Below are 25,594 nucleotides of genomic sequence, written 5' to 3'. Positions count from 1 at the left end.
CCCCACAATTAAAGTCCAAACTCTCCACCTCCTTTCCTGGAGCTGTCTAAAGCTAGAGAACAATATTAAATACTTGTTCAAATTTAGTATAGCTACTGCAGAGAAACAAAACTCGCACTTTAAATGTGAATTTCTGGCTATTAAATACAGTTCACCACTGAACATGCATTTTCAGTTTTGGTGCATGGTGTTCACTGAGCTAAACCAAATGATACTAGTTTTGTGATTCACTGCAAAATGTAGTTGTTAGTTGCGATTAAGAGTCATGTAAACTCCCCCCTCATTTCTCTTGAAGGTGCTGATTCATGCTGGTATCAGCAGCCCTCTTGTATCTCACCCAGATGACCACTCTTTACGTGTTATGTTCCAATATGGAGGGGAACGTGGCCAAGCCTGATAGTACACACTTTCCTTCCAGCAGAGGTCAAAGAATAGCCCTGATCACTGCCCCAGCGAAGCAGGTAATAGCACAGACATAGAATCAAACCTGGGCCTTCTGGTCTGTATGCCTTAATGCTATACTGGGTAGTACTGCTACCCATGCCCATTGGGAAATCTAGAGTACTGTAAATTTAACACTTATTCTGCTTGGGAACTCCTAAGTACTAGCGAATCACCTCTAAAGAGAATCGAGAGCAGATCATCTAGACTAAAGCAAAATACCACAGATGCTAGAAATCTGAAATAAAAACAGAAAATGCTGGAAATACTCAGTTGGTCAGGCAGCCTCTGTGGAGAGAGAAACAGTGTTAACATTTTAGCTCAATTTACTTGTACTTCTTTCAATTTAGTATACTGTATTCGCTGCTCACGATTTGGTCTCTTCTACATTGGGGAGACCAAACCCAGATTGGGTGGCCACTTTGCGGAACACCTCCAATCAGTCCGCAAGCGTGACCCCGAGCTTCCAGTTGCCTGTCAATTTAATTCTCTGCCCCACTCCCACTCTCAGCCTCCTACACGGTTCCAATGAAGCTCAGAGTAAGCTCGAGGAACAGCACCTCATCTTTCGGTTAGGCACTTTACAGCCTTCTGGGCTCAACATGGAGTTCGACAATTTCAGATCATAACCTCTGCCCCCATTTTTGCAGACGGCAGCTATTGCTGATGATTCTGATATTCCCATATACACCTCTTCTAGACCCATCTTTTGTTTCTTTACTTGTCCCATTACCATCTCCTTTCACCTTGCACCATCATCTCTTTTGTCATTTAATCTCTCCTGCCTTCCAGCCTATCACAGAGCTTCACTTTTGTTCTTTCCTCCCCTCCCCCATTCCCTGCCTCTGTACTTGCTTAAAACCTGTTACATTTCGAAATATTTCCAATTCTAATGAAAGGTCATCAACCTAAAACGTTAACTCTGTTTCTCTCTCCACAGATGCTGCCTGACCTGCTCAGCATTTCCAGCATTTTCTGTTTTCAATTCATCTAGACTGTCGTGTACCATCATAGTAGAAGCTATTAAAATTATAACATTTAAGTATAATTGCTAACTGAACTTGATATGGCACATTTCCATTCATATGGGTTTTCACTTTTTTAAGAAGCGCTAAAAGACAATGTAATCAAAAACTGTAAGAAGATAGAAAAAAGATAACCAATTTCTCTCTGGCAACAAATCACTTGCTCTATATAACGTACACACCTCTACTGTTATAAAACATTATCTGCAAAAAAAAATCAATGAGAATACATATAATTGGAATATTAGTTAACAGAATAATAAATATGGACCAAGAACAAATTTAGTTTTAATCTGGAATTTAGAGCAGTTGCCATAAAGATAGGAATTCTGTGTAAATCTGCCTTTGAATCAAGTTATGTGCAAAATGTAGCAATGCTGTTTTCTAAATTGAGAGCTTCAAGATAAAAACATATTTATTCAGTGTTTAACTTTATTTAGTTCAAGCAGAACTTGAACTGAAATATTAATCAACAGTAATAAAGAGTATCTAATAAATCTGGGCCATCAACACTGACTAATAACTGTTTAGCTCAGTATTACTGTTAATGTAGGGAAGAGTTTACAAAAATATCTTTACAACACCAGATAATTTTAACTAAAAAAAAATCCATTATTTAACATTGTATTTCTTAAATGGCTATCCGAGACAGATTTCTGTCTGCATTTATAATTACCACCAGGGAGGTAAATAAAAGATATCTATTGGCAACAGAAAAATGAAATTTCAGAATTTAAAATTGAGTCTTAAACTGGCAATTATGTTCTATCTTTCACTGCATTTTTATTCTTAATTTATTTTAGGATGCAAAGTCGGTATCTTCCAGTGCTTCTTGTCACCTGGAGGAGCTGCGCTCTTTGCTCACACAGTCATCACGAGACTGAGAACTGCCATCTTCCATCATACTGCAGGTTCTTCTTTTCTTCCTTCGATGCGTCATTCCATCTCCTTCAGCACCAGAGTCACACTAGTTTTCAAACAAGCAAAATGAATTTAAGTAAATGAAATCAAGGCATCAGAAAAGGGAAATGAACAAACATTTCCTATGAAATAACATTTGCAATGACATATATGTCATACACACATTTCTTGTCAACATGATATACTGATGGGAACTGATGGCAATATTAATGAAATTTGCAAAATGCATAAACTATCTTATTTGAGCTCTTTCCCATTCTACATAATCTTATTACCCATAGAAACATAGAAGATAGGAGCAGGAGTAGGCCATTCGGCCCCTCGAGCCTGCTCACCATTCAATGAGATCATGGCTGATCGTCCAAACTCAGTACCCTGTTCCTGCCTTCTCTCCATATCCCTTGATCCCTTAAGCCTCAAAATGGACAGAACACCTGCTGTAGAGTTTGTTGAAGAAATCTTAATTCTATTTCAATACATTTCCACTTATTTCTGGAAACATTTTTATAGATCTTCTATAATAGGAGTGAGATGCAATTTAACTGTACAACAATGTTACACAAGCTTCTTAGGCATTTGAAAGGAAATATTTTTATGCAGGCACTTTTTTTGATGTAGATTACAATGGCCCAGAATTTGCTGGGAAAATAATGGTGAGCTCAAATAACATCGTTATTATTGTGTAAAAAAAACCAGCAATGCCCTGTTGACCATTATCAGCTCGCACTTCCAGCAATTTGTAGCGCAAAAGTTTTTCGAGCTGAAGGGTAAGGAAAAAAACTCTAACAATCGGGGCATGCTGCGAGATGCCCCGCTTCAGCAAGTTCTGGGCCAATGTAACTTATTTGTATGTAAGAATTAGCAGGAGCCCCAATGTTATAAGCTGGGCTCCTATATTCAAATATTGATGTAGCTGCATTGGATAAGAGTATATGTGCATATATAAATGACGTAGCTACATGTATTATTGTAATCAACAGATGGGGTAGTGCATTGGTACTTTAGGTAATGTTAAACAAAGCCTTGCAGTCATGTCAAGTCAGTCTTGGGGGGAAAAACACTGTTTTAAAGACTGCTCTAAAATCTGAAATGCATTCCTAGAGTATTGCCAGAAGACAGTAACCCTTAAAAAAAACTTCAGGAGACTCATTTAAATTCAGGAAGATTGAAATGGATAGGAAAAAGTGGCAGATGAAACGTAAAGCTTAAGGGCATACTAGAAATGATGTAAATTAAACATACACCATATAAAGGTAGGTGGTTAATATCAAAACCAGTCGGAAGTGCTGAAGTAGGAATGGCAATAGTATAGAAATAAACAAATGTTTTAAAAGATTTAAGAATTCTAGAAAGAAGGGAGATTGTAAAAATATGCAAACTACTAAAAAAGAAAATTAGAAGAAAGAAATGGCATCGAATATTGTAAGGACTTTTTTTTTTTTTGAAGATGATAGGTTCACAATAGGCACGGAATTGAGATAAAAGTGGGTTTCAAAATGAGAAATTGGAAAGAAAATATCGGCAATATATTTTCCCACTATATCTGTTAGCATCTCATCATTTTTGCAGGAGTAAGCGATGCATCCAAATTCATAACATTTTGTAAAAGTTGTGAAATGAAAACAAAAACTGGCACACAATTATTCAAAAGGCAACAGGTCCATGTAGAATTCATCCAAGAGTATTTAAGGAAATGAGGTTTAAAAGTAGGCAGTGTTCTTGGAAAGCACTTACCAATAAAGGCAGTAATTTAAATTCAATATGGGTTTATGAAAGTTTATAAAACAAATGTAGCATTTAATCTTTATGAACAGCCTGATTGTGTGTGGTCTTATGCTGCTGCTGAAGCTTGAGATTTTTCACTTTGGTAGTTTGAGTGACTTTTGCTTCCATTTTCACCCCTAGCAAACTGCCTTGGTCCTTTACCACAGAGAATTAATGAAACCTCAGAGGATCTACTGGTGTCTCAGAATGGGGTCAGATACATCCAGAAGAATGGAAGGAATTTAGGCTTCATAAGAGCAAGATATTTAGTCCCCAATTTTTTAATTTTTGTGGAAGGTGGTGTATGCACCCAAGAGTTACTGTGGCACAGTTTGATAAGTAATATAGATCCTTTTTTAGAGTGTAACATTTTTTATGTGGAATGTAGGTATGAAGAATAAACATACCCTACAGTTGGATTTGTGTGTGCTTTGAATGGAAAGGGGTGTAGATTTTACCATAAATCTATCGGGTCTAAAACTGTGAAGTACATATACTTCAGTGAATTTGTCATTGTTAATTGTGGAGCTGTAGTATTGACCAGTTTATCAATTTTTGGATTGAGGAAATAAAGTATCTATACATTAAGACGAAGATGGTGGAGTGAATGTTTCTACGTACATGAACCCTTCCTTCACTAGTTAAGTCTCCCTTCTACAACAGCCATCATAACTTTTACGACCAGGACTCAGGTTTTGTGCATTAGAACAACCGCCCCTCATGTTTCTGAAGAGGGCTGGGAGCAATACACAATTGGTGCTTCTCCATCTCTTTTCCATGTCATTTAGATGGTTTTTTGCAAATATGCTGCTTTCTCTTTATAAATTCTTAATTGTGGCAATATTAAAAACTTGACATTTATTTAATTTGAAATCACTTAGCTAAGAGCAATATTTAATAAAAACCCAAAGCGCAGGAAACATAACAGTTTTATGAGGATCTTGTGTCCTATGGATTAGTACCTTGAACATAGCTGTTTATTATTCACAATTGTTTTTCTTAACTGATGAAAACATTGCTGACGGGCCAAGAAGCATAGTGCAGAACATCACCAAGATTGAAAAAGGTAGGAAGGGAGATGAGATAAGTCAGTTACCCAGCTCTACATCTCACTTTTCCCCTCTACTGCCTCGGTGTTTCAAGACTGCTTGTCCGATTTCCAGTCTTGGATGAGCTGCAATTTCCTCCAGTTAAGCAATGAGAAGACTAGAGTCAACATCTTCTGTCCCAGCCATAAACTCCGTCCCCTCGTTACTGATACCCTGCACCACCCTCACAGCCATTGTCTCAGGCTGAACCAGACTGTTTACAATCTCTGCATCCTATTTGTCTGCAAGCTCAGCTTCTGAACCCACATACTCTCCAGTACAAAGACCTCCTACTTCTACCTCAGTAAAAAAATCGCTCGCCTCCGCCTCAGCTCACGTGCCGCTGAAACCCTCAACCATGTATTTCTCACCTCTGGACTTGACGATGCCAAGGCTCTCCTATACAACCTCTCCCTGACCAGCCTCCCATCTACCACCCTCCAAAACTTTGCTGCCTGTATGCCTATTCCGCACCAAGACCCTATCACCCATCATCCCTATAGTTGCTCCCCTACATATTGCTCCCAGTCCAAAGCTTCCAATTTAAACTTCATGCCCTTACTCTTCCCTATCTCTGTCACCTTCTCCAGCCCTACAAGAGAGAAGTAAAGAGCTCCACAGTTGAGGTTGTGGGAAAGAATGAATTGAAGTTGAAGACACATTCATGGCAACTGCTCATGCGTTAAGCTTGCGGTCAGCATTCCAACCCATGTGGCAGCCTATTAGCATTTCAGAAAACAAAAATCATTTGTTTCACTGGGATGAGAGGTTGACGGTATGAACCAATCAAATCAATAATTTGTTTTTCTAAATCCCAAGTTAGTAGATTGGACTGAAGGCTGTCAAAACCAATCAGGTGTTACTTTCTCTCACTGTTGGTTGCAGACAAGCTTCAGACAAAAAATAAGATGGTTTCTGAGCGATGCAGTTACAGGTCTGTTAAAAAAAATGTTGATGTCCAAAGAAACGATATATAAATTGCAGCTTTCAAAAAAAAACAACTTGTTTCCTCAAAATAACTTTTTGTGGCATTCCAGCTGCTGTTTTATGGGAGGCTTTATTTCTTCAAAACTGGCTGCAGTTGTTTTTTCGAGATGCAAGATAAACAACAAGATAACAAGCAACTGTTTATCAGTCTTAAAGTGTGTCTAATGATCTCGGCGGTTTGTCTTGTAGACGAGTTTGCATTTGCTGCAGCCATTTTCTTCACCTTCCCTCCCCCAAGAATATACTTTTGCTTCATTTACATTTTCCTCTGTGTTTAGTCCTATTCTTTCCAGAAATCTCTCCATGTCTTTGTCCATTGTTTCTGTTCTCTTCTCTCCCTTTCTCTGTTGTCCACAATGAATTTGAAGAAAAGGAAGTAAAAGAAAAAAAAAAGTGGAAAAGTCTAAATCAGAATAAAACAAGTGCAATGTCCTTCTGATTGCAATGACTCTAACTTCAATTTGAATGAACTGAAATCACTTGCTCACCATAGGCAATAATAACATTTGCCTTCCTGGGTCCTATTCCAGAATGGTGTCCTTGCTTTTATTACTGTTGCCCTATTATTTGGCTTTCATCTCTATGCAAAATAAAACAGACTTCCCACATCCATTTACCACCTTCGCTTACTTAAATATAATTGCAAACGAGACGATCTATTCCCCACCTGTCACTACACAATACAAGAACTGTGTAACCATTTCCAGTGCGCTAAGTAGTCATTGTTAATATTTGGGGGGGAAGGTGACCTTTAGTGACGATCAAGGTGAAGGATGTCAATGCTGGAGAATATAAAGTGTTTGCGCTCAGTGTCAAGCACTTCAAGAGCAGGTAGTGTCTACAAGATGCAAAATAAAGGCCGTCAATGATCTGCCATGAACTAGTCATCAAAAGAGGATCACTGCAGCTCCACTGTGACATTGATATTTCTCACACCAGCCACCCTAAAGCCTCGAGTGTGAAGGCATTAATTGGTACCAAATTTTGGTTGAGACATGACTCAAAGCCGTCCCATTAATCAGGGCTCAATTAACCCCTAGGCCAGAGGCAAGCAATGAAAGAAAATAAAAAGCTTTTTCCTAATCTATTGTGTGACCCACTCCCACTAGGTTCAATATGTTAAAATGCACAAACACACACATATTAGTAAGGATTATTTTTGTTGCATTATTGTTGATTTTTCAAATCTGTCTGCAATCATTCTTCACCCTCTCCAGTTCAAGCTCCTCCAAGATGTTGGTTTCCCTATTCCATTCATAATAGATTTTATTTTTTAGTCTTCCGTTCCTTTCTTACTCTTAATTACTGCCATTTTGGGAAGGTTCCTTAATCTACTTCTCACAACTTTGCCTGTATGTGGTTGATTTATTGTAAGAATCTTTGGACATATTTCAGTGTCAGCAGCAGGTCTCCCAAATGTTTGTGCAGGGGCCTGAGATTGTTGGTAAAGCATAATGTATAACCTCCCACAGTTTTTGTTTCATTCAAACCCTCCCATTTGTTTAGCTTGTAAAGATTCTTAATGCTATGATGCTACAGCAATCATGTCAGCCAAAATGACCTCACTCTCTAGTGGCTGTAAGCAGTTTTTTCCTTTTGCCTTGAATTTTTTTTAAAGTCACTATAAACATCATCAGGCAATCTGAAGACTGTGTGTTATGTTCCCTTCAATGTGAGACCAATATTAAAACCCATCTGGTTCACTTATGTCCTTTAGGGAAGGAAATCTGCCAACCTTACCTGGTCTGGCCTATATGTGACTCCAGACCCACAGCAATGTGATTGACTCTTAACTGCCCTCTGAAATGGCCTAGCAAGCCACCGTATTCAAGAAAGCGGCTCACCAACACCTTCTCGAGGACAATTAGGGATGGGCTATAAATGGTGGCCTTGCCGGCGACACCCACATCCCGTGAATGAATAAAAAAGCAATATTCCTGTCCTACTTCAACATTTTAAAACAAAATAAACACAACGGTCTCATTTCTTAGCTACCCTGTTATATCAAAGAGCAAAATACTGTTGATAAAACTCTAACTGAGGCCATCTAGGTTTCTACTTTATCCTTGCTCCATCAGGTAGGCCTTCACTTACTGTAGCTTTAATAATAGAACTTTGTTCTCACCTCCAAACTCCCTTGTATGAATTTAACCATTATTCAAGAGGCTTTGCTCTCTGACTAGCTCTGTAAACTTAGTTTAATCTGTCTTGCCCTTCTTAACCATGGAGTTTGCTTTGTCAGCATTTCTTTCCCTTTCTCCACTCTTGGGTGCACTACTTTTCTAGAATTCCCCACACCTCTGGATAGAGACAATTTGTTTACATCTTCAAGGATCATTCTCCTGTTGAAAACTTTCTACCAAGACCAAGCACAGCTCATGGCAACATTACCGTTTAGTTCAGATTACAGTAGAAAAATGCACTCTGCATTTGAAAAAGAAATAATTTAAAAAGTACTCAATTGCTTGAAAATATCAGCTACCCTCCACTATAAAATGATTATTTTGATAAACGGGTGCATATTACTACTTATTAATGTAAACAAGTACAATCCTCAATCATAGGATTGGAGCAAGGATATATGATTAAATCTTTATGTGAGATATACAGGATCACACAACTGTATTGCATCCTTACATAATGTTGTAACTCTTCAAGTTATCAAAACCAAACATTTCTTTACCTCATAACTTTTGCTTTTGGCTTTTCCATTTCCAACTGTAGGAGTGGGAATTCATGATTCCAAATCGATTTGCTGAACATATATTACAGCTTTTACCAATTTCTACTGACCACACCATAAATGAAAATAAACAAGTGACATTTAACCCAATTATTTGCAGGAAAGGAAAACAAGTTCTCACCTCGGAGTCAGAGTCTGAGGAACTAGAACTAGACGAACTGGAGGAATCGCTTGAGCTGTCTGACGCAATGCCCGTAGACTCCTGCAGGTCAACCAAATCTGCCGCTACAGCAAGTTCTGGCCGTTCTTGCTTTAAAATCCTGCCAGAATACAGAAGCAGAAAATGTTCGATTCTTCTCGACATGGAAACTTGCCAAAACTGAACACAATATAAAAATTGTACGTAAATAACCTACACCTTCACTTACCCAATTCTTTAATTTAAAGCTGCATATGCTGTACTTCACAGCTCTAACTAATTTAGTGTTACCGCAGTGTACTTGTTTGTGGTTTAGTCTCATTTATCACAATTAAATCCCATTTAAACTGAAGATTTTATGCTGATGTGAATTCAGCCCACACTCTGGTTCAAACAAGAGTCGATATATAGGGTGCGATAAATGAAGGTACTGCACGTTATCCTCAGTCGCAGAATCTGGACCAATATCATCTGCAGAGTATTTATTCCATATGGTTCCCTATTCCGGGAATCAATGGAGAAACACTAAGTGATTTAAAAACAATTTTTTTTTTTTTTAAAAAGCATAGCTCCGGGACAAAGTCTAAGGTAAGTACTAATCAGAGGTGGTATTTACCTGTTGAATTACATTCCTCCTTAAAACTTAAGTGTTTGAGGTTCACTGAAATGGTTCTCATCACAATATCCCAAATGCTCAGCTCTTGATGTCAGCTGTACTATCAGAAAAAAAGCGTACCAAACGAAGGGACAAAAAATTGGCGGTGTGAGGCTCCCTAGGACCGTTCCTGTATTTTAAAGCAGGAAGTTCAACAACAGCACTAGTAAAGATCTTTAAGTGGAACAATGTAGAAGTTATCATTTTAAATGTAGCAGATTGAGAACTATATTGCCAATTTCTAGATGATATGAACCAGACACAGCTCTCTGGGCGCACAGGTACAGCATGCAAAGTACCAAGGGGTGTTAGAGTACTTTTCATTTTTCATATCAGTACTCCTTAGAATTTCATATATAAAAACAATCTTTATTAAAACAATACCCTATTCTTTGCTCTGTAAGCAGATTATTCAGATGTTGAATATCAAAATTATCCCATATGCAAGTATGCTACACTTGTATAAGCTGATGGAGTATTAAGAAAAGAAGCAGTTTGTGCCTGGTATACTATGAACAAAGCCACAATGCATGCTCTGACTTAAAGCCATTGACTTTTCGTTCTCTTCAATTTGAAGGATCTGGCCACAAAATTCAGCAAAACGATCACACAATATACTAGAGCCAAGTCACAGATACAAGTCATGCAAAGAGTAACAATAGAATGAACTACGTGGGTTTCCCAACTGAGATGACAGGTGAACAGTTTAATCCCAGACCTCTTCCAGTACAGGTTGTGCGTCCAAAATCCGGAGTTCCGGAATCCGGGACGATTGGTGGCAGAGACGTCCGGAATCCGTAAAATGTTCCAGAATATGGGCACCCTGTCAAACCGCAACCTGGGCCCAGGCATTTCCAGACTCGGAATGTGTTTCTGATGTCCGACGTCTGGAAACGCCCGAGCCCAGATTGCGATATTTCCGGACGTCAGAAACACGTTCCGAAGTCTGGAAAAACACGAAAACTGGCTCGGCCTCGGTCCCGAGGTTGCCGGATTCAGGACGCTCAACCTGTACTGCTGTGTGACTACCTTATTTCTGTTTCTTGGTCCAAGAGGGAGAAAATAAACTATCATTTCAGAAAACTTTTGATAAAAATTCCACATTTGTGATCATGGAACAGGAGATAAAGTGTACTGCTGGTTCTAAAAATGTCTTCAAAGCAGACAACACAGGGTAGTCATAAATAGGAACTTTGCAGGCTGAAAATATGAGAAACATAGAAAAATCGGAGCAGGAGTAGGCCCTTCGAGCCTGCTCCGCCATTCAGTAAGATCATGGCTGATCCTCGATCTAAATACCATATTCCCGCTCTCTCCCCATACCCCTTGATGCCTTTTGTGTCTAGGAATCTATCAATCTCCTTCTTAAATATATTCAGTGACTTGGCCTCCACAGCCTTCTGTGGTAGAGAATTCCACAGGTTCACCACCCTCTGAGTGAAGAAATTTCTCATCTCAGTCCTAAATGTCCTACCCCGTATCCTGAGAATGTGACCCCTCGTTCTAGACCCCCAGCCAGGGGAAACATCCTCCCTGCATCTAGTCTGTCTAGCCCTGTCAGAATTTTAGACGTTTCAATGAGACCCCCTCTCATTCTTCTAAACTCTAGTGAATACAGGCCTAGTCGACCCAATCTCTCCTCATAGGACAGTCCTGCCATTCCAGGAATCAGTCTGGTGAACCTTCGCTGCACTCCCTCTATGGCAAGTGGGTTACATCAGAGGTCTGCGTAAGGTCTTTACTTTAAAAAAAAATTATCTTAATGATTTATTAAGCAAGATTGCAGATGATACAAAAAAGGAGGCAGCACAAATAATGAGGAAAAATTTAACCAGATTCAGAAGGATCTAGATCTTTTGGATAACATGGCCAGAGAGTGGTAGATTCAAATCAATGTGGGCAAATAAAATAATTAGTGCGAGAACAAAGAACTAAAATGTGGTGTATGCACTAAGTGGTACAGTGACTCAACTCTGCTGATCAAGGAAGATATCTAAGGCTTAGTTGCAATAAAAAATGGCAATTAAGGTACTTGGTTGCATTATCAGAGGTACAGAGTACAAATCAAAAGATGTTACATTGTTATTGTGTAAGGATTTTACCAGACCCATCTGGTGTACTGTCTATAGTCCAGTCATCCTATTGTAGGAAGGATAATGTTGCTCTTGAGAAGGTAGCGATGAGCAAAAAATACTGATTCTACATACAGGAAACTTTGTGCTATCCGGCACCGACGGGACCGAGCTGCTGCCGTTCCCTCAAAACTGCCGGACACTCCAGAGCTAATGTTGAAAGATACGGAGATTTTCATCTCCGTATGAATCAACAAACCCTGTTGCTTAGCAACAGCCTCTAAACAGTCGGCAAGCATCTCTGTAGCGTCTCTAGCTGAAGCTGTTGCTTAGCTACAGACCTTGCAGAGCTTGACTGTTCAAAAAAAGCAAAGAAAAGAAACGAAAAGAATAAAAAACAGCTCCTGATTTTTGCCGGTGGCTCGAGCTTGCCGGACAGTTCGCCTCCGGATAACTCAAAGTTTCCTGTATCTGGAATTGAATTTAAGAGGAAAGGCTAATCAAGTTGGGCTCGTTTATTTTTTGGAAAAACTTCAAGATATTCAATTAAAGTTTCCAGTTTATTAGAAGAATTGACAAATTGATCTGTGCAAATTGTTTACCATGGTGAAGGGGTTCAAATATTAGGGGACACACTAACAATTAGAATGTTAGGCTCTCCCAATGGCTCAGCATATTAAGGCAGTGAGTAACTGAGCCATATAGAACAGAAACATTGCAGGTTAAATCCCAGACAATCTCACCTTGGCAACAGCAAAAGCACCAATTCATCTTGGCGTCCCAAGGTTGGGAAGGGTAAAATTGGTCAGGACTCCAATCACTTTCCAGCAAGCTCTGCTGGAACTGTGTGTGTGTGTATGTAAATCACTGAGAACACGGTTCTCCCCTTCCCCGTATTCTGGAGCAGTCTGCTGACACTCACTGTCTAGGTTCACACATGATGGGTGGTCACTTCAGCAAAGTATGGTAGAGCACAAGGCACACGTGAAACCATAAACAACAAGGAGGTACAACTTAGCAGGAATACTAACCCTGGAAACTTTCCATAAACTGACTGAAGAATCATGTTTTCACTCTGCACTCAGAGCCAATGTCAAATGCACTTCCATGAGATATGACACGTGCCAAAAGGATTGCAAAGCTTCCCCAAATTGCCCTTACAATGTGCCTTAAAAGTACACTGTTAGTGTAGCATTTCAAGAGGGAGGGGAAGTTAGGAGTAAGAAGGGAAGTCTGGCAGAACTTTGCACCAAAAGGGTAACAGAATTGTGGAATAAGTTACCATGAAAGGCCATTGAAGTAGACAGAATAAGTGGGTGGAACAGACAATTGGATAAGTTTCCGGAGAGAAGAGATATGATAAGAAAGTGGGCAGGTGGTACTGGTCTGAGTAAGGAATGGGCTTGTTGGTATAAGAACGATTTCCTGTCCCTAAAAATTCTCATTCACCTTTTTTTTGCTAATTCTCTCTGCTCCCTCTCTCCCCTGATTCTTTACTGGGGAATAATTCTGGTACTTCGCAGAAGTGGTCATTCATCACACGAGGACTGACAGAGAATATCCGCCATGGGGGAACAGAAGCACGCCTAATCCTGTCCTCATCCAATGTCCGCACATGCGTGCTTTCTGCATGGGGCAAGGGACAGCAGCCCCTGAATCAAAGGTACCGTAACTCCCTGGCTGAGATCAAGTAATTCAGCACTGAATCAAAACTGGAATTTCCTGCCCTGTATGGTTCAACTACTCACTGCCTTAATAGGCTTTAGGCAATGGGCAGACGTACAAGTAAAGAAAAGGCTATTTTCCCCATCAATACCATTTCTTTACTCATTTACATTATGCACCATCACTGACCCACCATAAACAACATCTCCTGAATACCAATAGCCTACTTCACTCCAGATAATAATCTCTAGCTGAGATTACCTGTACCACTTTCTGGATAGTTTAGGACGTCCCCTAACTGTTTTATGCCATACCACAGGAAAGTTGGTTGCACTGGCAAAGTTCTGAGTAACAGCAATCGTGTGATCCATATTGAGTACAACATGCCACCATCCACCTGAAAGACAAGAAGAATTCTATGTAAGGAACCCATTTCTAAATCTCAATCAATATAACGTACATTTAATCAAGTTTAATTACTGACAGACCGACAATTGCATTGGAGAAGTCCAGAACCTATCCTGACCCATGCTCCGAAGTGTAAGTGAAACTAGGCTAAAATAGTTTCATCCTTTCTACGATTCACAGAATCATAAAATGTATGGACAGGTCATTTAGCCACGAATAATCTCAGTTTCAGTAGCACGTCCCCTGCCCGTCAGTTCTGCCATAGAAGAGGAGCCTCCATGACAGGATAGCATAATTCCCATGACTGACAGCAACAAACGTGTGATGTATATATATGCCAGTCGGAACGAGTATGAATGCGCACATTACAATGGCTCAATGGTAAAGTCACCACAGATGAGCTACACAGAACAGGAAAAGTATAGGTTCAATCTGTGGTCTGTGTGGAGTCAGCAGCACTCAACCAGGATAGTGATAGACACTATCGCCCCAGATTACTTAAGAGAAAAATTGGCTTATTTGGATATCGGGCACAGATTGGATGAGACGTATCTGTTCCAGCACTCACTGTCGAAGCTCACACTTAATCAATAATCATTTGAGTGGGGTATCAGAAGGCAACTGGGCCCTATGGAATGGAGAGAATGCAAGGGAAAAAGTGTGCGATGAATGAGTGTTGAGGCTCTTTTTTTGGAAATCTAAGGGTTCCTCTGACCCCTATTACAGGGCAGTAGACGACCGCTGACAACCCATCACAGGACAATATTAGAGGTTCCTGACCGTCATCCCCAGACCCACTACAAACAAATTGTCCTAAATCCTTCAATAGGGAACACCATCAAAGTGTGTAGAGCCCTGCAGATTCTAAGTGCTAGTATGTATAGCTAGAAGCACATGACCAAAACGATTTAATCAATGTAAAACTCTGAAAAAGTATTTTTTAATAGTAAGGAAATTGGCACTGTTGGTTGGATTGGACAAGGGTTTTGTCATTTTATGTCACCCACAAGCAACAAAATCAGTTTTCAAACAGAAACAATGCCTTTATGTCATATGTTGAGCACCAGTGGAAAAAATGCCAATGACTTTCCAACAGCAATGATCCCCTTCAACAAAGCCCTGTGGAAGCAAACCTTTTCTGTTTAAAAAAAAGTCACCTGGCACAAAGACGGTCTCCCCGGGCTTCTGAAGGATTTCCAAGGGTTTAAACTCCTGCGGCCAGGTCGGATGCTGTGTTCGAGGGTAGACAATGACGAACCACGTGATGGCCTCATCCTGTTGGTTTCCACCTTCTTCCCTGGTCATCTTGATAAGCTCACGAGGTGTATTTGTAGGGAACAAACACCAGCGCTTGTGACCTTGAACTAGAGCATTCCATGCACTTGTTCCTAAAGGATCAATATGGACACCAGTTCCAGACCTAGGAGGGCCCATGACAAACCATCTAAAAATATAAAACATAGGAATTATTTTTCACATTTATCCTTCTACACTGTAATACTAAGCTTTTTTCAATGCTGATCCGGATACTGATGTGCTGTATACAGAACACTTACTAGAAATATTCTTCCTGTACAGGCACAATGTCCTTGTTTTCTTCAAAAAAAACTTAAGTGGCGATTCAGAAAGTAACTTTTCAATTCTCTTACTCTCTGCACCCAGTCATAAATGCATGTATACTGTGAAAATTGCTGATAATTAGAAAATCATATAAAAAATGTACATGGAACATTAACTCATCTTACCCAGGGTATCTAACTATTCGAACCTTCACTGCTCACATTCCATCCTGCACTAAGTCCCACTTGCCCATCACCCCTGTCGACCTCCAATTGCTCCCTGTCCCGATACATTAAGCTCAAATTCCTTGTTCTGTTAACAAATCCCTCAATGGCCTTGTTCTTCGCTACTTCTGCACCCTCCTCCATGCCCTGTCCTGCAGTGTTCTGACTCATCTTCCTGCCATTCTGCTTTCAGTGCCAGAGCCTTCAACCTTCACTATCGTCCTCTCTGGAACTCAGTCTTTAAACCCGTTTGCCTCCTACTTTTCTCTTTCTTTAAAAGCCTCCTCAAAACTTATCTTTTTAACCATTCATTCAGATCTCTCTTAACTCACCTCCTCGTGTTCATTGCTAGCACTCTTAAGTGAAACACCCTGGGGTTCCTCATTACAGTACATTAAAGGCACTATATAAACCCAAATTGTTTTCTGTTCTTATGTAAATAATTCTGAACTGTCCCATAAAGTATTTACAGTGCAATCGACTACACTTAGAATGAGTTATCCGGGACTGGGTGGCACAGTGAGTTAGACGCTAACCTTTCACTGCTGCAACCTGGGTTCAGATAGAGGCTAGACTTATTAATTATTGTAAGGATCCTACATGAAATGCGTTCGGCCGTTCTCTTGATCTAATTCCAAGATACGAGGCCAAAGTTCAACAGAATAGCTGGTGTGGGAAATGAAGTTGTCACACAGGTGCAGTTAGACATGACCTTCTGAGGTTGGGGTTTCAGGTATATTTTTGGGACAGAGTAGAGGAAGATTTCCTCTGCAGTTAACCACACTTTACCTGACCTCAGAATTCTTGATGCTGACACTGCATGCCCGAAATTGAAGCATTCCTTTCTCTAGCATCTCTCAGCTCGATGAGCACAACATTTACAAAAAAGTAACTCCAGCGAGAAGGCATTTCTTCAGACAGACTAGTTTATATGATCAAAATGAATAATCCAATATGCTTTATACTGTAGTATCAAGACAGCTGAGCTGACTTGAGTGGGGTGCTTTAACTGGCTTGAGGTTCTTAATTACATTCCAGCATTTAGGAAAGCTTTCCCTGAATAAAGTTTTAGTGTTTGTGAATGGTTATAATCAGGGTCAACAGAAATATAATGGGACACTTGAAAAAATAGATTTGCAGGATAGTGCACTCATTTCCATTTGTGCTTTGATCCCATACACATGAAAACACTACTTGTCTGTAATCTATAGATACTTGGCCCTTTTCTTAAAATAAACTTGATTATTTGCATGTTTTCTAAATTTGTCATTTGTATTCACCACTTTGATCAGCAAGACATTGGAAGGGCATCGTTCTGAATAGTTCCATCATCGTGGCCAGTTTTTAAAAAACATTCAGGCACAATCCACAGGTTTTCCTGTGCATGCTGCAGAACTCACTGAGGATTAACAAGACAAAGACACTTTCCTGATTTGTCTGATGAAAGAGACTAACATTTGCTAACTGCTCAGCTAGGCGGCTGACGTGCTGCACAAGCATCTACTGCCCGACATTAACAGAGCTCATCACTTTTGCTTGAATGGAATGTCGGTCTCTCGGGCTCTAAAAGAGCTCTCCAACTAAGGCCTGCTCTGTCACGCTAGAAATCCGACATGAAAGCTATGGGATACAGGAGGAGGTACTCTGTACACACTGACCTACATTACTGCTTTCTAACAATTAATCACCAAGGTTGGTTGTTTAAGTGCTGTTACCTGTATGGAGGCCTTCGCTTTTCCCCTGCAAACTGGAATAAATCATCCCTGAAATACTTTGCCACTTCATAATCCTCTAACAGTTTCCTCCTTTTCGGGTGCTCCCCATAGCTGCTATCAAAAATGTAAAGAGGACTATCATCTTTTGTAGTTTCCATGTAGTCGGCATAATACTTCATCTTCATTTTAACAGAGTAGCCATCGTTGTCTTCCCCGCATTTAAATTTTTGATTTCTGTACTTGCGCTTTAACCGCTCCAGTGTCCACTTTTCGTGCGCTGCCCACCCATGCTCAGCATTTACCAGCACTACAGGCTTATACGGTTTCTCATACTTCTCAATGAATTCTTCAACAGACGTCTGGAGGGCATCTACCCTTTCTACATTGTCCTGCAACAAAAGGAAAAATATACTGTATTCAACATAAAATGGGTTGCCTTTTGCAACTTCAGCAATTAGGAAATGCAGATTGAGCCACTGCAGTGAGGTAGCTGTAACTCAGGCAACACAAGTATTGGTTAAAAATCAATTAACTTCGAGTTAGAAATAATGGATTTCTTTCGCTTTTGATAGAGATCAGCAGCTCCCAATGAAAACAACAGGGACCCTGAAGCTATCATTCATCCTTCAAGGATAACATTTGGTTATGTTATATTGTTTCCAGCAATGCCTTGCAATTTTTATATGCATATTTTAATGCTTATGTTTTTCCTCCTGACTGCTACAATTTATTACTTCATTAACTGAGTCACATTGGATTGTCGTGTTTGTGCTCAGTTCACTGTGGCTCACAGGTCTAATATGCACGTTGGCTGTTGTTATCAAATTACCTTGCAACTGAGCTTAATTTTTGAAGATACATTAATTTCTCCACTTGTTATCTTCTAGGACCAGGAACCACAGGCTCCTGGAGAATGACTGAGCACATCTCCACAGCCTCTGCCAACCTTGTTCTGCGTAAAGTGAGTGTGTAATTACACACAAACAACTGCAGTATCCTCTTTCAAACCAACTGTTTTATTTATTTTAAATTTGCACAAAAACCCTTCTGCATGATGGCTGGCCTTTAATGGCCACATTATAAATCACTAGTTTGTCAATTTAATTTTCAAATTGTGCGAAAGCTATAGTGTCTAATTAAAGGTATATAACAACTGCACAGCAATATTGTTTACAATAATCACCAGTATAGATTGTTGCCAGTTTATTAAAATTACTTTTATTAGTGTGCAAATCTGGCCTCCCAATAGATTAAACCCGCCCACAGTCATGGAATGCAAGTTGACTGCTTTGGTTTGTACTAATTGCTCTAATACTTTGTGACAGTGCGCATAATAGGTAATGTAAAAATAATAAAATCAAAATGTATGTCTTCTTCAATGGCAGGTAAGTACACCTCCGGATGTGGTGAGTCACACGGAACAGGAAGTTCCCAGGTTTGTTCCCTGGTGTACTGAGTTACTAGAAAATGAAGGCAGCGAATAAAAATTACTATATTTTGGTTTTAATGCACTTCCTCTTTCATACATTAAACAGATAGCCTTTTTGAAAAGTCGCCAGTTAATTTTTGAAAACTGTTTAATCAGTTGGGTACAGTAGCGCAGTGGTTATGTTACTGAACTAGTAATCCAGAGGCCTGGACGAATAATCCAGACAATGTGAGCTCGAATCCTATCATAGAAGTTTGAGAATTTGAATTCAGATTATAAAATTCTGTCCCACTGGCAGGACAGACCCACAAGAAATGGTGGCACAGTGACATGGAGTCGGGGAGAGTGACCCTGGGAGTCCTCAACATTGACTCCGGACCCCAGGAACTCTCATGGCTTTAGGTCAAACATGGGGAAGGAAACCTCCTGCGAAATTACTAGCTACCACCCTCCCTCAGCTTCTGAATCAGGACTCCTCCATGTTGAACACAGAGGTTGGCAAGGGCACAGGTTGTACTCTAGGTGCTGGAATTCAATGTCCATCATCAAGAGTGGCTCCATAATATCATCACTGACTGAGCTGACTGGGTCCTGAAGGACATAGCTGCCAGACTAGGATTGCGGCAGGTGCTGAGAGAACCAACATGTGGCAATAACCCACTTGACCTCGCCCTCACCAATCTCTCTGTCGCAGATGTGTCCATGTCAGCTTTGGAGCAGTGATCGCCACACGGTCCTGGTGGAGACCAAGACCCTTGGTGTGATGCAGCATCAAAAAGAATCAATTCCATGCATGCCGAGGATCTTGTGTTGTCATATCTATTTTTAAGTACTGTTGATAAAGCCACACTGGCAGAAAATGACACTGGTCAATAAGCCACCTCATTTATCTGGATGGGTTAAAATAAGCATCAAAATGGCTGGGCTGGTTAAAGCAGTGAATAGATGAGCTATGCAGATCAGGAAGATCAAGGCCAGTCTGTGCTAGGTTAGCCATTCTTCACTGGGGCAGTGGTAGGGACATGACAATAAGCCTCAGCATCCTGGGAGGCTTGTGTGCAGCATAAACACCGGCATAGACCTGTTGGGCCACATGGCTTGTTTCTGTGCTGTAAAATTCTATAGGGCAACTAATGCTTATCAAACTGTACCCCAATAAGTACTGACCTCCTTCGTGAATGGAAAGAATGGAATAAAACATTGGTGAGAAAATAGAAAAATACAACTATTTATTTATTTTCTAATACAAGAGACGCCTAAAAATGATAGCTATAGAATGACGACGCTGGTGGTAGAATTGTTTTATCGTGATTCTACCACCAAGAAAGTATAACATTTTAAATCTATAAACTTCAAAAACAGACAGCAGTTGAACACACCCAGCTGGCCCCAATCTTGCAGCTCACCGCAACAGAGGAAACTAAAGTTGCATCTCCCCAGCTAGCTGCAAACATCCCAGATTCCCAAGGGAATTCACTGTTCTGAGCAGGCTCAACAACTCATGTGTCACTGAACCAAGAAAGGGGAGGGAAGACAGGGCAAGACATAAAACGTTAGTTGTCCAAACCGGACTGCAACTTCAAGAACTCATTTCTATCCATCACCAATGCTGAACAACAACAACTTGCATTTATATAGCGGCGCTAATGTAGGAAAATGCCCCACGGCGCTTCAAAAGGAGTCAAAATTGACACAGCCGAAGAGGGAGATATTAGGAACGGTGACTAAAAGCTTGATCAGAGAGATAGGGTTTAAGGAGAGTCTTAAAGGAGGAGAGAGATGTTTACAGAGGGAATTCAGGGCCTAGACAGCTGAAGACATGGCTGCCAATGGTGGAGCAAAAGCAGTTGGAGGAACGCGCAGTTCTCGGCGGGTTGGACCAGGTTAGAGATAGGGATGGGGAGGCCACGGAAGGATATGAACACGAGGGTGAGAATTTTAAATTGGAGGTGTTAGTGGACTGGAAACCATGTGGGTCAGCGGGCACAGGGGTAATGGGTGACTGGGATTTGGAGCCGGTTAGGCTTCAGGCAGCACAGTTGTGGAGGGTGGAAGACGGGAAGCTGGTCAGGAGAGCATTGGAATAATCAAGTCTGGAGGGAACAGAAGCATGGATGAGGTTTTCAGCAGAAGATGGGCTGAGGCAAGGTGGAGACAGGTAATGTTACGGAGGTGGAAGTAGACAGACTTTCTGATGAAGAAAATATGGGTTTGGAAGCTCAGCTTAGGGTCAAAAAGGACGTCGAGGTTGCGAACAGTCTGGTTCAAACTAGGACAGTGACCGGAAAAGGGAATGGAATCAATGGCGAGGGATCGGAGTTTGTGGTGTGAAATTGCAGCTCATCTAGGACTGGATGCCAGACAAGCAAGCTGGCAACACAGAGGCAGTAGAGGGGTCGAGAAAGGTGGTGGTGAGGTAGAGCTCGGTGCCGTCGGCATACATGTGGAGCTGGATGTCAAGTCTTCGGATGTTGTCCCTGAGGGGAAGTATGTAGATGAGAAATAGGAGGGGGCCAAGGACAGATTCCTCGAGGACTCCAGAGGTAACGGTGTGCCAGTGGGAAGAGAAGCCATTGCAGGAGATTCTCTGGCCCGAATGGCTAGGTTATGAGTAGAATCAGGCGAGTGCAGTCCCAATTAGTTGGACAACGAAGGAGAGGCATTGTAGAAAGATGGCATGGTCGACAGTGTCAAAGGCTACAGCAAGGTCAAGATGGACAAGAAGGAACAGTGCAACAGGGTCACAGTGACAGAGGATCAAACGTGGAGTCATGGGAAACATAGGCACGGATTTGGGAAGTGACAACACGTTCAAGGACTTTGGAGAAGAACGAGAGGTTGGAGTTGGGGTGGTAGTTTGTAAGGAGAGGGGTCAAGGATGGTTTTTGTGGGGCGCGGGGGGGTGATGACGGAAGCTTTGAATAGGAAGAGGACAATACCAAAGGAAAGGGAACCATTTACAATGTCAGCGAGCATGGGGGCCAGGAAGGGAAGTTGGATGGTCTGCAGTTAGTGGAAATAGGGTCAAGAGAGCAGGAGTTGGGTCGACTGACAAGTGGAACTCGCAGAACATTGAAGGGAGATGGGACAGAAACGAGAGGAAAAATACGAGTTCAGGGCATAATTAGACACTCTTGGTAGTTGTGGTGCTACAGCGCTTCCTGCAGGGTGGATAGCGTGTTATTACAATGTGGCAGGTTTACATAGGCAGTTTCCATTATAGTGTAAATGTGGACGCATGAATTTATAATAGAAAAGTCAATGGAAAGTGCACGCAGGTGCAAGTAAGGAGACGGTTGATCCTGGAGTGGAGAGCAGTTTTGGCAAAGGAGAGCATAAAATCAAAGACGTTTACAGCACAGAAGGAGGCCATTCGGCCAATTGTGTCTGTGCCGCCGCTGGCTGAAAAAGAGCTATCCATCCTAATTCCACTTTCCAGCTCTTGGTCCGTAGCCCTGCAGGTTACGGCACTTCTCGTGCATATCCAAGTACTTTTTAAATGTGATGAGGGTTTCTGCCTCTCTCACCCTTTCAGGCAGTGAGTTCCAGACCCCCACCACCCTCTGGGTGAAAAAAGTTCTCAACTCCCCTCTAATCCTTCTACCAATTACTTTAAATCTATGCCCCCTGGTTATTGACCTCTCTGCTGAGGGAAATAGGTCCTTCCTATCCACTCTATCTAGGCCCCTCATAATTTTATACACCTCAATTAAATCTCCCCTCGAGACCTACTCTGTTCCAAAGAAAACAACTTCAGCCTATTCAATCTTTCCTTGTAGCTAAAATTCTCCACTCCTGGCAACATCCTCGTAAAACTCCTCTGTACCCACTCTAGTGAAATCACATCTTTCCTGTAATGTGGTGACCAGAACTGTACGCAGTACTCTAGCTGAGGCCTAACTAGTGTTTTATACAGTTCAAGTATAACCTCCCTGCTCTTATATTCTATGTCTTGGCTAATAAAGGAAAGTATCTCGTATGCCTTCTTAAACCACCTTATCTACCTGTCCTGCTACCTTCAGGGATCTGTGGACATGCACGTCAAGGTCCCTGTGTTCCTCTACACTTCTCAGTATCCTACCATTTATTGGGTATTCCCTTGCCTTGTTAGCCCTCCCTAAATACATTACCTCGCACTTCTCCGGATGAATTCCATTTGCCACTTTTCTGCCCACCTAACCATTCCATTGATATCTTCCTGCAGTCCATAGCTTTCTTCCTCACTATCAACCACACGGCCAATCTGCAAAATTCTTAATCATCCCCCTACATTTAAGTCTAAATCATTGATACATACCACGAAAAGCAAGGGACCTAGTACTGAGCCCTGCAGAACCCCACTGGAAACAGCCTTCCAGTCACAAAAACACCAGTCGACCATTACCCTTTGCTTCCTGCCATTGAGCCAATTCTGGATCCAACTTGACACTTTCCCTTGGATCCCAGGGGCTTTTACATTTCTGACAGTCTGCCTTGTGGGACCTTGTCAAAAGCCTTGCTAAAATCCATGTAGACTACATCAAACGCGCTACCCACATCAACCCTCCTTGTTACTGCCTCAAAAAATGCAATCAAGTTAGTCAGACACGACCTTCCTTTAACAAATTTATGCTGACAACCCTTGATTAATCCGTGCCTTTCAAATGACAATTAATACTGATTCTCAGAATTTTTTCCAATAATTTGCCCACCACCGAGGATAGGCTGTAATTGATAGGTCTATCCCTTTCTCCCTTTTTAAAAAACGGTGCAACGTTAGCAGTTCTCCGGCACCACACCTATAGCAAGAGAGGATTGGAAAATGATGGTCAAAGCCTCCGCTATTTCCTTCCTTGCTTCTCTTAACAGCCTGGGATACATTTCATCCAGGCTTGGCAATTTAACTACTTTCAAAGATGCTAAACCGCTGAATATTTCCTCACTCACTATGTTTATCTCATCTCATATTTCAGTTCTCCTCAACTACAATGTCTGCATCATCCCTCTCTTTCGTGAAGACAGACGCAAGGTATTCATTAAGAACCTTACCCACATCTTCCACCTCCACCCACAGGTTACCTTTTTGGTCTGTAATAGGCCCTACTCTTTCCTTAGTTATCCTCTTGCTCTTTATGTATTTAGAAAACATCTTTGGGTTTTCCTTGTCAATATTTATCCATGCCATCGCTTTGCTTTCCTAATTCCTAAGTCTTTGCCTCTTGGAGCAAAGATGGAGGGGGGGGGGGGATGTACCAGTTGGAATGACCAAGGTGGGAGAGAATAAGAGCTTTACTGGGGAAAAGGGCATCAAAGGCAGAGGTGGGAGAGTGATTGTGCAGACCACCAACAGTGCAGAAGTATCGTGGCGAATGGAGGGACCAAAGAGCTGGGAGTTTGAAAGTTCTGTTGCAAGTGACTAGAGGGGAGAGATCATACCAGGGACGAATGCAGAAGAAAGTGGGTTTGCAAGGGGGTTGTGAGTGGCGCAAGATACAAGGAAGTGTTCAGAGCTGGCCTTGCCTGTAATTGAGACGACAGGAATAGAGTGGCCATAAGAGATGACAAGTATGAGGGGGTGGCCATCAATATGGGTAGGATAGTTTATATGCAGGAAGTGGTTAAGGGAGGACAGGATGGCATTGAGGTGAGGAGAGGGTAAGGTGAGTTGAGATGGACGAGGAAATCACCGAGGTTAAGGAGACGCTTAGTGCAGAGGGTCAGGGAGGAAAGGAGTGAAGCTATCTGAGTGAAACTCAGGATGGGGCTTAGGTGGGTGGTATAGATTGAGGATTCTAAAGGACCGACGAGATGGACAGCAAGGCGAGGTGCCAGAGGAGTAATGGAACAGACCAAAGAGGGATTTGGTGAAAAGGGCCACAATGCCAGTTTGGGCCGGGAAGGCGGTGGATGACAAAGCCAGCTGGAAAGGCTTCAGTGAGGGTCAAGGTGTTGTCACCCACGAGCCAAGTTTCCATCATGGCAATTATGCACAATATGGTCATGGCTGGCAAGGGCCTTGTTTGGCGATGTGGAGAGGTGATGATTGGCAGAGTCGAAGTGGTCAGCGGTGGGAAGGATGAGCAGGGCATGAAGGTGGTTGGCAACATTCGGCACCAGTGGGAGATAGAATTAACGGGCTTCGAGTCTTTTAAGAGTAGAATTTGAACTGAACAGATTGTAGAGCTTTATTTTACAGTAACTGCCAAATTAGCCCTCCAGCTCAAAGATTTCATGTATAACTGGACAAGCTGACAGTTGAGAAAGCATAGCTGTGTGGTACTGAATCAATTCCATGCATCCCAAGGATCTTGTGTAAGTCATAACTATTTTTAAGTATGGCTGAAAGGTCACAATGGTGTAAAATGACGCTGGCCAATAAAGTCAGCTCTTTTATCTAGAGGGATAGAAATAAACATCAAAATAGACTGGCACACTGAATAATCAGATTATTGCTACTGCCACAGTACACACTCTGGGGAAATTGGTGTGTTAACTTGATTTGCAGAACAAACTCAAGTCCAAACAGTACTCATCACAGTAAATACCCACAGCTATGTAGCAAATTATACGGTAGAATCACACCAAGTGCGATAGATAAACTACTGACCTTGAAAATGGAGGGTTACCCCAATTATTCTGTAAAGTTTTGTAAATGGTATCACAATCTCACTTGCAAAAGCAATCCTGTTGCAATTGAACACTGAAGTTTGCAACTCGAGATTCGATGCTACTGCATCCCTGGCGAGGCCACAAACACCCAATTCCTTTGAAACTTCCTC

General features: G+C 41.4%; 1 protein-coding gene and 1 long non-coding RNA gene across 4 annotated transcripts in view; one reads left to right on the top strand and one right to left on the bottom strand.

The window, feature by feature from the left end:
- Positions 1-1,880: 1,880 nt before the first annotated feature.
- The window catches only part of jmjd6 (jumonji domain containing 6, arginine demethylase and lysine hydroxylase), a 24,856-nt gene continuing 1,142 nt past the window's right edge, over positions 1,881-25,594 (bottom strand). For 2 of the 3 annotated variants that reach the window (XM_085963557.1, XM_085963559.1), the window contains exons 2-7: positions 17,408-17,796; positions 15,066-15,352; positions 13,762-13,897; positions 9,091-9,229; positions 6,487-6,570; positions 1,881-2,433 (exon numbers count right to left, since the gene is read on the bottom strand). In XM_085963557.1, the coding sequence (XP_085819683.1) occupies positions 2,302-2,433; positions 6,487-6,570; positions 9,091-9,229; positions 13,762-13,897; positions 15,066-15,352; positions 17,408-17,796 (1,167 nt within the window). In that variant the 3' untranslated portion in view covers positions 1,881-2,301. The remainder of the gene's footprint in view (positions 2,434-6,486; positions 6,571-9,090; positions 9,230-13,761; positions 13,898-15,065; positions 15,353-17,407; positions 17,797-25,594) is intronic. The other variant, XM_085963558.1, reaches the window with a different exon arrangement.
- Positions 2,288-4,784, top strand: LOC147102770 (uncharacterized). The gene is made up of 2 exons (XR_015073097.1): positions 2,288-2,377; positions 4,293-4,784. It is a non-coding gene; the product is annotated as an uncharacterized LOC147102770 (long non-coding RNA).

This window comes from Somniosus microcephalus, chromosome 21, assembly GCF_052327205.1.
Source record: "Somniosus microcephalus isolate GS21.2 chromosome 21, FLI_Smic_1.0, whole genome shotgun sequence".
Taxonomy (NCBI): domain Eukaryota; kingdom Metazoa; phylum Chordata; class Chondrichthyes; order Squaliformes; family Somniosidae; genus Somniosus; species Somniosus microcephalus.
Note: the sequence above shows the minus strand (reverse complement) of the source record. Positions and strands in the feature narration are given on the sequence as shown.